The sequence below is a fragment of the Alosa alosa genome, chromosome 16, assembly GCF_017589495.1.
Source record: "Alosa alosa isolate M-15738 ecotype Scorff River chromosome 16, AALO_Geno_1.1, whole genome shotgun sequence".
In the NCBI taxonomy this organism is placed as follows: Eukaryota; Metazoa; Chordata; class Actinopteri; order Clupeiformes; family Clupeidae; genus Alosa; species Alosa alosa.
In genome coordinates, this window is record NC_063204.1 from 25,583,355 (window position 1) to 25,595,574 (window position 12,220).

Below are 12,220 nucleotides of genomic sequence, written 5' to 3' on the forward strand. Positions count from 1 at the left end.
GCTCTTGATATGTGGAGTTTTGGGGGGGTTTTGCTGAAGTGGATTTGCAATCTGCCTGGCAGCCCATGGGAGAGTTGGATTTCCAAATTGCTAAACAAAACAAAAACAAAACAAAAATGAATGAGTCACTTGTGTCATTGTTGTTAAGAAGTACCCATGACCTCTATTGCGGTAAAAGGACAGGGGAGAGAGAGAGCAAGACAGAGGGGAAGTTCGACGTTCTGCAAAAACAGGAACAGAGACTACAACATCAGTAATTAGCGGACCATATTTTAATTCATACAGTAAAGTGTGTGTGTGTGTGTGGGGGGGGTGCATTTATCACAATGCCCACAACATGAAACATAATCCATCTTCCACACATTCAGTTCAACCATTGAGTTCTGCGGTGGCCTCAGGCCGCCAAACATTACACCCAGTGACCATCTGCAACCAATCAGGACCAGGCTCTACTCAGCGTTTTCACCAGAGAGGCTTGTAAAGTCCGAGGGCAGAACCATGCCTCCTCTGTGTCCCCTGAAAGAGGAGGGGGAGAATTAAACAAATGTGGCAAATTGGTATCATGTGTACCCTGATACCGAGACATTACAGAGGAAATGGCTCTCATGTCATGTTTTGTTCCATGTCCTGGCTCTACAACACTGCATGAATATTCATCGATTGTCTTGTACTGTACCATGTTAAGCACACACCATAAACTCCATGGGGCTTTGAGGGGGTCTTGTCCCACCTACTTCCTATCATGACGTACTGTATGGTCCTGGTCTGATTTTCTCCTCAGCTGCTCTTACTCACAACCTTCCGTATCCGGTAACTATCAGGCATGCATTCCCAGGAGTGATGTTCTTTACAATATGTCGAGCATCCTGCCAAGATTTTATATCTAGGTGACAACTGAGAATACCACTGAGAGTAGATGGGCAGATTTCCATAAAGTAACACCCTTATGTCAGGAGATGTAGAAAGTGCAGAGTGCTGCTCAATGATAATGTAAGTGCAGGCCAATCGATCCAACAGAAAATATGGAATAATTTTAACACTGAAGGAACACTGGTGATTGTAGGAAATTACAGTGGGCTTCATGGTGTGTATACAAAAACGTGGGTTGTTTGTGTGTGTGTGTGTGTCTGTGTGCAAAGGGGATGGAGGGTGGAATAAACTTGGCCCCCACCACAAATACAGGAAACACAAAATCTCCTGACCTCATTTCCTTTCACGTCACTCCTCACCCACAAAACAAAACAAAACATGCCATCTGCTTATTGTTACCACCTCCTCTACAGCTACTTACCATGTGGACATACTACTGACAATAAAAAGTAATTCATAATTTACTGTTGGAGTTACTAATATTATATTACTTAACATTTGTGAACTGCATATAAAAAAAAAAACACTAAACCATTTACAAATACTACAGTTCTTGGGTTTACCATTTTCATATCTGTCAGTTGCAATGTCATTCTCACAATGTGAAGGTTTAGGTCTTGAGTTTTGAAAGTTTTATGCTGCAATTGTTAACATAGTGCGAAATGCAGAGAAGGGATTTAATGGCTACAAGACAAATAGCCATCTAAGATCTAAGCTCTTGTCATCAAAAGGGAGTCAAGTAAAAACATGAGATGCTGACTTCCTAACACAAAGTAGTGAGCCTGCCAATCAGAAAGGGGCTTGCGGAACACTAACTGGAAGTCTGGCAAAGTACCATCAGGGATTACAGAGATGAGGCAGCACGAATCTCAGCAACTCATGGAACACAGCAAAGTCAATGGAGATGAAAGTGCTGAGTGTCAAAAAGACTGATTGCGTCATGACGCCATCGGTGGTGTGTGTTTTTATGCGTGTGTGTGTGTGTGTGTGTGTGTGTGTTTGTGTGAGGGACGCTGTTGCCAGCATCTGTTTTACATTTCAGTTTCAAAAGAGTGATCAGAACATGAGCTCGACACACGCGGTCAAGAGGTGACAGATCTCACAGGCAACATTAAGGGAGAGCATGGGAACTGTGTCCACCCCGTGACACCAGCAATCTACAGCACATCATCGCATTACTCTATATCAACCGAACATTAGCATATGAGACAGTAAGGCTGAGTACTGAGATGCTTCAAAACTGTAAAAACAAATAAAAACAAACACGTTTCACGATCAGGGTAAGCCCTTGACATTATAACCACATACATGTGTTTGTGCCTCAAAATATGTCATTATGTTGGATAGCGCCCTGTTATGATTAATGACTAGACATTTTTTTTATTCAAAAAATGTAGATTTATCTAAAAATTGATGTTTTAATTTTAAAACTACACCACTTTACCACATCATATTACAAACTGCGGAGGACTGATTTGTGTTTCTGACGCTCTACTGATTCGTTCGAGAGCAACATGTGTTCAAGTCAAGAGCATCAAGCTACAGTCCAGCCAGTGTAACTTGTGGTTTGGATTTTTTTAAAGATCCTATGTGCTGCTGCTGTTTTGAGTCACCATTGACCATGGACTTTATTAATTGTTTTATGTAGCCTATCACACTCACATTTAATGGGTACGCTGGCGACTTTGCCGCACCGTCTATGCTGTTTGTGTTGGAGCGCTTTGGGTTGCACTCTGTGCATTAAAACGTGCTATATACATAAAGTTACCTTACCTACCTACCTACCTACCCTAAATTATGTCAACACAAACTACACTACAAATATTTAACGTTTAATGTTTCAGATGTCCACTCAAACACATCTATTGGATTGGAAGTACATATCCAAGAATTATCAATGACCATTCGCCATGAACATTTTTGGATGCAGATGAAACACATACAGACACACACACGCACGCATGCATGGACATACAAACACACGAACGCACACACACACACACACACACACACACACACACACACACACACACACACACACACACACACACACGGCACGCGCACACACACGCACACTACACTTAATCATTATTATCAAACTGTGCAATAGGTAACAGTAACATTACATTACATTACATTACATTACATTTGGCTGACGCTTTTTAACCAAAGCGACTAACAACATGGTAAACAGTAAGTTTTTAGAACAATTCTCACAATTTTAGGACAGTTTAAAAAAAACATTAGAGTACAGTAAGAATAAGTCGTCGGTGAGTGCTGTTTTTAACAGTTACTTGTCAGTTTAAAACGGCTGGTGAGTGCTAGGATCAGTAAGACTTGTTGTAAGTGTTGCTATGAGAGTAGATGTTCTCTAAAGAGCTGGGTCTTCAGGAGTTTTTTGAAAGTGGAAAAGGATGTCCCTGCCCTTGTAGGAACTGGCAGTGTGTTCCACCAACGAGGAACAACAGATGAGAAAAGTTTGGATTGGCTTGAGCGTGCGGTGGTAGAGCTAGGCCGATTCGTCAGAGGAGCCTTAGCGGTCTGGAGGTAGTGTAAGTCTGTATGAGGGCATTCAAGTAGGTGGGAGCAGAACCGAGACTACTTTGTAGGCAAGCGTTAGAGACTTGAATTTGATGCGGGCGCCATAGGTAGCCAGTGTAGCTGGATGAGCAGCGGGGTAACATGTGCCCTTTTGGGTTGGTTGTAGACCAGCCGCCCGGCGTTCTGGATCATCTGAAGTGGTTTCACCGCGCAGGCTGGGAGACCTATCAGGAGGGCATTGCAGTAGTCGAGTCGTGAGATGACTATTGCCTGAACCAGAAGTTGGGTAGCATCTTGAGTCAAGTAAGTCCTGATTTTCCGTATGTTGTAGAGTGCAAAACAGCATGCCCGGGCGACTGAGGCAATCCGAGAAGTTTATCCGGCAATGATCCGAGAAGTTTAGTTGGTTGTCAAGAACAACTCCTAGATTTCTTGCAGTCCTGGTCAGTGAAACAGACAGGGAGTCAAATTTGATGTTGATGTCGTGGTGTATGGTAGGTTTAGCTGGGATGACCAGCAGTTCAGTCTTTGAGAGGTTCAGCTGGAGGTGGTGTGCCTTCATCCATGTAGCTATGTCTGAAAGGCAATCCGAGATCCGTGCTGAAACCAGGGGGTCGTCAGGTGGAAAGGACAGATAGAGCTGTGTGTCGCCTGCATAGCAGTGGTATGAGAAGCCGCGAGCTTAACGGATAATCTGTCCCAAGGAGGTGGTGTAGATAGCAAAGAGGAGGGGGGCCCAGCACTGAGCCCTGGGGACCTGTGGTTAGATGGTGGTGCGGATAGCTGACCAAGCCATGATACGTTAAACGGCGTCCTGTGAGGTAGGATTCAAACCAGGAGAGAGCAGAACGGAGATTCCCATGTCAGCTTAGTATAGAGAGAAGGATACGGTGATTAACCGTGTCAAAGGCAACCGATAAGTCAAGCAGAATGAGTACTGATGACCGGCGGTCAGCCCTGGCTTTTTTAAGGCTTCTGTTACAGACAGCAGAGCCGTTCCGGTAGAGTGGCCGCTTTTGAACCCAGACTGATTTGGATCCAGAAGGTTGTTCTGTGAAAGGAAGTCAGAGACCTGTTTGGAGACTGCTTTCGTTCAATGCCTTTGGATTGGAAAAGGCAGTAGTGAGACAGGGCGGTAGTTCTCGATTTGAGCAGGGTTGAGAGAAGCTTTCTTAAGTAACGGTGTTACCGGGCCATTTTGAACGCTGTTGGAAATGTGCCGGAGGTTAGCGAGGCATTGATCACATGTGTGATAGCTGGGCGATGGTCGGGCTGATGGACTGAAGTAGGCTCGTAGGTATAGGGTCCAGCGAGCATGTGGTAGGGACGGCTGCATGTCAGGAGTCTGGACACTTCACTCTCGGAGAGAGGCGTGAATGCTGAAAAAAGATGTTCCAGTAGTCCCTAGAGGTTGTAGGAGTCGCGGTTATCTGAGTCAGATGCGTTGAGTGGGCATATAGAGAATTGACTGCTGATTGCCGCCACTTTGTTTGTAAAAAATGAGGCGAGGGTATCTGCAGTAAGGCTGGATGGAGGAGGAGGCAGCTGAGGGTTGAGTAGCGATTTGAAGGTTGAGAAAAGTTTTTAGCGTGTCTGTAGCGCTGTTGATTTTGTCATGGTAGAAAGCAGTCTTAGCAGCAGTGATGCTGGCTGAGAAGGAGGTCAGGAGTGTCTGGTAATTTTGAGGTCGCCAGCTAGTTTGGATTTGTGCCATTTCCTCTCCGCGGCTCTGAGTTTGGTGCGCAAGCGATCGGAGGGTATCATTTAGCCATGGATGAGAATGTTTGGATCGAGCTGGCCTCGTGGTAAGAGGGCACAGCTTCGCCCAGACACGAGGTCAGTGTGGAGCAGAGCGAGTCAGTGGCTTCATTAACCTCCAGAGAGGAGAAGGTGTTGAGTGGAGGTAGACCGGAGGCAACCACAGAGGAGAAGTGCGTTGGAGACAGGTTCGGATGTTGGGCGAACGTGACCATCGGCTGAGGAGCCGGAGGCTGTTCTGACAGGCTGACGTTGAACTGGATGAAGAAGTGGTCAGAAAGATGGGAGGCGTCACCATGAGGGTGTCTGTGCTGCAGTTCCAGTGAAGATCAAGTCAAGCTCTTTGCCAGCTTTGTGAGTCGGTGGGCTTTGAACCAGTTCGAGGTCAAAGGAGTGGACCAGGGCCAAAAGTCCGCTGAGCCTGGGGCATCTAAGTGGATGTTCATATCACCGAGAACAAGAAGCGGACAGTCATGCTCAGGGATGGAGGATAGCAGAGTGTCAAGTTCGTCAATAAAGTCGCCTAGTTGGCCTGGAGCGGTAGATGACCAGCACGTAGAGTTTTGCTGGGGCGATCACTGTGATGGCATGGAATTCGAATGAGACATATTTGTTTGAAGGCAGTAGCGGGGTGAATTTCCATTTGTTGGAGATCAGCAGGCCGTTCCGCCTCCTCGTCCAGATAGGCGAGGGGTGTGGGATAGTGTAAGGTTAGTGGAGAGTGCAGCGGGGGTGGCAGTGTTCTCTGGTTTGATCCAAGTCTCAGTGAGAGCAAGAGTTCCAATGAAAGGTGGTTGGCATAGCCAGCTATGAAGTCGGTTTTGTTGACTGCGGATTGACAGTTCCACAAGCCCATGGAGAAGGAGGTTTCTGTCGGTGAGGACCGTTTAAGTTCCTGGAGGTGAAGGGATTTCTGCCCCTTTGACATTTCTGCCCCTTTTGGCATGATGCCGTTTTCTGCAATGGCCGGTGATAACAGATATGGTGGAGCGGCACATTTTGCCGTTACGGTGCCTGTGCTCGGTGAACTTGCACAGGTAAACTTGCTTGTCTTGACCGTGTCCCGTCTTAAACGAGGCTGGCTGAAACGCGGGCCGCCCGCTTATGCTGCCGCTTCAGCAGCAGCCACTATTTTTATTCTGCTAGGAATTGCATGCAGCTGTCCTCCTGTCTCACTAATGATGCATCAGCGTGGCCGCCCTCTGACGTTAAGACAGCTTAGATTGTTCAAAAGGGTGTTAATTACTGTCAACTGAAAGTCCGCTCGCTCACATCGACCGAAACTCACAGTTTCAAGTAGCCTCCTCCCTCAGCTGTTCCCAAACGCCCAGAGTCCAATTCTAACAATTGGAGAGGATTTGGCCAGTAGTAGCCTATGTGTTCTTGCTTGTAACAACATGTCTTGTAACAACATGTAACAACATGTCTTCTAATCTAGTAATAAAAATGACTCTTGTTTTATATTTAACACTTTATGTATATTTATATACTGTACTGACACTTTTCATTATGCCTCTCAACTCTCTCCTTCTGGGCCTCACCTCGTCCATGTGCGCTAGCTACACTAGGCCCAAGTCTTAGTTACTTTTTGCGGGTGGTGGAGAAATTGGACAATTGAATCATGCCTTCTTGTTTGGCTCTGCAAGTCACATAAAAACAAATACATGAGAGCATGAATTACACAATCCTTGGAAATGTCTTACAAAAGCTGGCGTTCTCTTATGTTGGAGAGCTCATTTGGCTAAAGTTTGTGAAGCAAAGTGCCTTGTAAAGACAGCCTTAACTAAGAATCATAGCACCCTTTTACTGGTAAGGAAATATTCCATGAACAACACATACAGGTTTCCTATGATAACAAGCATGATAACTGTTCTGATTACTGATAACTGTAAACTTTAATGATAATTAAACTGTCCTAAGAGTAAACTGTAAGTATCAATCTGCGGTCCGTTACTACTCTCTCTCAGAATTAGCATTCCTACAGCCCTGCACAGCTGTGCTTGATGGTTAATGAGGTGTGGCTTTAGAACTGACCTTTGTGGCCACAGAATATGCAAACACGCCTGCGTCTATTTTCAGATAGTCTGCAAGGTACGTTGTCAAATTCATTTGACATTTTTCACAGTCAAGCAGAAATTAATCTTGACTGACTGACATTTAAGAGAGGGCTCTCAAACATGAACTAAAATGATTCAAATTCATATACTGTTCTACTTCCAACTGATACAGAATCACAGCAACTCTACTGAGCCTTCCCAAGACAGCACCTATGACAGCAGGAATGGCCGTTACTTAGAAGGAAATGTTGTTATTAAAATTATGTGTATGTGTGTGTGTTTGGGCACGCATGTATATAAGTTTAGAAGAACATACATAGCCCTGTGTGTGTGTGTGTGTGTGTGTGTGTGTGTGTGTGTGTGTGTGTGTGTGTGTGTATCTACTTACGCAACTTCCTGTAGATTCTGTATGAAGCTGTTGATCTGGTCCTGTGGGAGATCTCCATCCAGGCGGGCCAAATATGTGTATAGACTCACAAACGTCTCATAGGGAATATGAGCAGCACTGCCCTCTGGGTCGTCAGTGAGGATCTCACACGCACACTTCAGAGCACTTATGATGGACTATGGGAGAAGAAAAAACATTTTTTGTTATCAAAATGGGCAGCATCTGTAGCACAATGTACAGCAGTTGTGCTACAGATTTATCGATTCATAGATTTTATATATTCCATGATACATTTAAGTTACAATTATATTAAATTAAGTTACAATTACAATTAAATTAAAATGAAAAGAATTCAACTGTGAAACATGCATAAGCCTACAGCCAAGAACATTAAAAGCCGCTGTTATGAGTGGGATTCTGAGCAATTAAAGGCTCAATGCTGCCACCTAGACATTACAAAGAGGAACTGCATACTGGTACAAACTTCACATTATAGGCTAGAGACAAACAGACATTATTCAAGGTACCATCAGAGATTCTAAGCGATTTCTAACACTTTTTTGACACATTCAAAGAATATCTCCTCATGATCCGCTAGCTCTCTATTCTGTGAATCAAGTGTTAAAATATATATAAACAGCCCTGGCTCCGTGAACTCCAACAAAGTGGGGCAAGCCTGTCCCCCAAATATAACATTAACATAAAGGGGAGTTTGTGGAGGGGATTGGTTAGCTTTCCAGTGTTTTGTTGGTGTCTTGGTACAAATAGCAACGGGGCATGACGTCATTCAAATAACAACGGACAAGATGCCAGAATCGCTCTTTGTACCTTTAAAAAAGGAGAGCAATAGCTGTCGATGTTACATTTGCCAAATATCCTACTCACCCCACCCAGTGCACTGCATCCAAGAGCAAAGAACTCCATCCAATCAACCACATCACCGAAATTGCCCAGAGAAAAGAGTGAATCCAGTTGGTCTGAGGGCAGGCAGAGCCCTCTCCACTTCTCCTGCAACTCTGCTCTGCTCACAGACTTTTGGGGGGAAAGCTTTTAAAAGAAAATAACACACACATATCTTTATTACACAGCTTTCAATGGTGCAAGCACGGGGTAGATTTTTACATTCTCTTCACAGAAAAAAGCATGTATTTCATTATGTATTTAAACATTTTCTGCTTACTTGTTTGTGAAGGACTTTGAGAAAAGCTGGGGAGAGTCCAGAGGTTTGTGTCGTTGCTGTGGATGGTAGGCCTAATTCTAACCTCTCTTTGGCTGGAAGAATTTCACCTTTTGATAAAGCTGAAAAGTAACTATAACGAGGAGAATCTCCATCAGTGATGTAATTTGTTGTCTTATTGACTATGAAGTTCATTTATAAAATGCAAAGGCTATGATTTTGTGTTATAGTGAAACGATATATTGTTCTAATGGTACTTACGCAGCAGACCATTTAAGCACATCATCTGGCTGTGTTTTTATAGCTGCTTTGGTAAACTGTTTCAAAATATCAGGCAATTCTGGAGGAATGTTAATTTGTTGAGCACAGTACATCGTATCAGGTGGCGGCATTGTGGCACAGTAATTTTAAAGTACAATTGTCCTGAAACAACAAACAAAAGTAAAGAATACAAAATGTTGTTAGGCAGGACTAAATGTTTTTCTTGTACAGGATGCATCAACACAATGTCTGATCTTTAGTTTTAAGTTTTGAATTTACCACCGAAAATATCCTTTGCTCTCTGAATTTGGAGAAATAGTAGTAGGCCTCCTAAGCTCTTTAGCAAGAATTGGGCTAGATTGCCTGCCCCACACACTGCCATTCAAAGTCTAATACCATTGCAAGCTGACAAGTGTTTTAGCAACAGCTTACTAGTTTACGTTATATGTAGACTTACCGTGAATAGAAACGGAGTGACGCTCTTAGAGCAATAACATCCAAAGTACCAGCAAAGATATTTAAAATCGTGAAACAAATGGAAATTTTCAGAATCAAAAATCAACCTAGCCGACTTTTCAATTGCCTAGCAACCATTGTTTGATCTTACGTCACGTAGCAACCAAAGATAAAATTCTAGTCACGTGTTAGGTTGCCAAATATTTAGATTCAGCTCTAAAACGAGTGCAAGACACATACTATACACTATAAATGATTTACAGCAGATAACTCAGTTTATAAATATTTTTTAAAAATCAGTTTTTCACCTCTTCTGTTTAAACTCGAAATAGGCTTCCAATGACTGCTTGCTAGTCAAAACTGAAAGTCCTCCTTAAAAACAAGATTATTATGCCTTAGTAATGACACAATTTCTTCAAATAACACTATTACTGTTGCATGCATTTAACTTTACTACATATCACAAGTAAGTAACGTCATGCAAAAAATGCAAAATGCAAAATACAAATGCAAAATCTGGCAACTGTTTTCTGGCGTTTGCTGTACTTGGAAAAATGTAGTGCTAGCATGTTCCATTTGTTTTGTCCACGTAGTATGAGGGTTACAGAAGTTGTTGCTGTCAGTGTCAGTAAATACAGGAATGTCACTGTATACAGTAGATTAACATTTTTAACATTTTAGATTGCATTTGCTGTTGCTTGACACACGCGGTTTAGAATTGACCATAGACCGTAAACAAAGTGAAAGTAAGTTTGATCTAAACTAAGCTAAAGTAATTTCCGGATAGCATAGGCTAACGTAACATGTTAATTCAGCGCTCTGGTGCACGATGTCAGTTTGTTGATAACCCTCTTTATTTTCTCGTATCATAACGTTATCATAACTTATTCGGACTTGCGTCAGTGCTCTTGTCAACACGAAGTTGCCTGAAAAAAGTCTGCTGAAGCAAAAGTACGCTAACCTGGCAGTGCAGCGTCTTATTGAAATGGATGTGCAGACATATTTAAAACGCATTGGTTACTCTGGGCCAGTTGTGCCAAGGTTAGGAACTTTGCAGGAGATACACCGCTGCCATATGTTAGCGGTGCCTTTTGAGAGCCTCACCATTCATAGTGGTGGAAAAATTAAATTGGAACTTTCCTGGATCTATGAAAAAATAGTCGTGCAGCGTCGAGGAGGTTTTTGTTTCGAAAACAACGGACTTCTTTCCTGGCTTTTGGCTCAGTTGGGATTCCAAGTAACCATACTCGCAGCCCATGTGAGAAACCGATTCACATGTTTGTACGGTCCCCCTTTTGATCACATTGTCATAATGGTGACCCTCGAGGGACACAGGTGGCTATGTGATGTGGGCTTCGGGGCTTGCTATGAGCTACCCCTCTCTCTTGAAACACTCAGTCCTCAAAAGCAGGTTCATGGAGTCTTTCGGCTGAGACATCAAGGAGATATGATCTTTCTGGAGAGCAGTGCAGAAGCACAAGGTGATGGTGTGCAAGGTGAAGTAAAAGATACAACTCTGGGAGGTGAGATAAGTTGGACAGAGCTCTACAAGTTCACCCTCCAGCCTCGACAGTTGGAGGAGTTCAGAAATATGTGTGAATATCACCAGACCTCCCCCAGCTCTCTCTTCTACTGCAAGTCTCTCTGCTCTCTCCTTTTACCCCATGGCAGGATCACATACATGGGTCATAAACTAATAGTCACCACTTACCCGACAGAAGACGGACGCCCTGTGGTAAAAACCACACAAGATCTAACTGATGATGAGATACCACACATGTTAAAAGACAAGTTTGACATTGAGCTTTCTTCTCCACTCATTCCAAAGGATGCAGACATTGTGCCTCCCTCAGTCAAGTACTAACACAGTGACTGTTCTGAGAACCAAATATACATTTATAAACTGTATCACAACATGCCCATATGATATACAGGGATGTAGTGGTAAAATAAGAAGTGGGTAAACTATGAATTCTGTGATCACGGTAAAGTGGGCTGCACTATGTTATGCGGTATCGGATCTTTAGAAAAGGCATTCAGAACATGTCTGATGATGGTGGAGGTTACTGTCCAATGTTTATAATAATACAAGTGGTATTAAATGGTTCCTAGAGTGTTGAAGAGTGTACATATTGTGATTGTGGATAATACCGTGTTATTTTTAAAAAGTTGCAATTGGTGAATAAACTCTTTTGAGAGGTGCATAAACTTCTGAGGTGGGTAAACTGTGTTTACTTGTGTTTAGCCTCCACTACATCCCTGCCCATATACATTCCAATGCTACAGACAACTCATTACCTTGGTAGGCAGTGCCACCCAGATCACTCCAGTTCTGGCTGACTCACTCTCCTGCTGATACTTTTCACATTCAGAGCTTGACTATGGGTGGTTCCCCCTTTCATGCCAGAAGCTCTTAGCAAGCATCAGTTTATGGAATGAAGCTATGTTTGGACTGTATTTGAATATAGACTGAATTGGCTTTGAAAATACTGCCCTGATGAAAACTGTATAGTTGAAACGCATTGGCATGTAGCCAATTTTGATTAAAGGCTTTTTATATTTATCAGGAGTGCCTCATTTTTCTTATTCAAGTTTACTTAATAGACTATTTGAACTTCTAAAAGAATGCACTATTAAGTCTACCGTATTTTACCTATGCATAAGCCACATGAGGCTAACTATGTATTAAGATTGTATAAAGTTAAAAAAATC

At 43.0% G+C, this 12,220-nt stretch overlaps 2 protein-coding genes across 5 annotated transcripts; one reads left to right on the plus strand and one right to left on the minus strand.

Annotated features, from left to right (window-relative positions):
• Positions 1-277: 277 nt before the first annotated feature.
• ropn1l (rhophilin associated tail protein 1-like) lies at positions 278-9,631 on the minus strand. Of its 4 annotated transcripts, XM_048266428.1 has the most exons (7): positions 9,510-9,631; positions 9,053-9,214; positions 8,795-8,924; positions 8,500-8,661; positions 7,615-7,790; positions 6,711-6,808; positions 278-516 (listed from the first exon to the last, which is right to left on the minus strand). In XM_048266428.1, exons 2-6 carry the CDS (start codon positions 9,181-9,183, stop codon positions 6,751-6,753), a joined length of 657 nt encoding a protein of 218 aa, XP_048122385.1. In that variant the 5' UTR covers positions 9,184-9,214; positions 9,510-9,631; the 3' UTR covers positions 278-516; positions 6,711-6,750. The 4 variants fall into 4 exon arrangements, with proteins under 4 accessions (XP_048122385.1, XP_048122386.1, XP_048122383.1 ...); XM_048266429.1 differs by lacking the exon at positions 6,711-6,808 and having other exon boundaries at positions 279-507; XM_048266426.1 differs by lacking the exon at positions 6,711-6,808 and having other exon boundaries at positions 281-516.
• Positions 9,632-10,014: 383 nt separating this feature from the next.
• On the plus strand, positions 10,015-11,628 carry LOC125309582 (arylamine N-acetyltransferase, pineal gland isozyme NAT-3-like). Its single transcript, XM_048266608.1, has one exon. It carries the CDS (start codon positions 10,494-10,496, stop codon positions 11,370-11,372), a length of 879 nt encoding a protein of 292 aa, XP_048122565.1. The 5' UTR covers positions 10,015-10,493; the 3' UTR covers positions 11,373-11,628.
• Positions 11,629-12,220: the final 592 nt, after the last annotated feature.

Bases quoted from the DNA above. Each gene is read 5' to 3' on its own strand.
- ropn1l (XM_048266426.1), bottom strand. From the start codon at position 9,183: ATGCCGCCACCTGATACGATGTACTGTGCTCAACAAATTAACATTCCT. The intron at 7,791-8,499 runs GTGAGTAGGATA...CTTCTCCCATAG, and splicing joins GATGCAGTGCACTGGGTGGG to TCCATCATAAGTGCTCTGAA. The intron at 517-7,614 runs GTAAGTAGATAC...CTCCTCTTTCAG, and splicing joins CAGAATCTACAGGAAGTTGC to GGGACACAGAGGAGGCATGG.
- LOC125309582 (XM_048266608.1), top strand. From the start codon at position 10,494: ATGGATGTGCAGACATATTTAAAACGCATTGGTTACTCTGGGCCAGTT.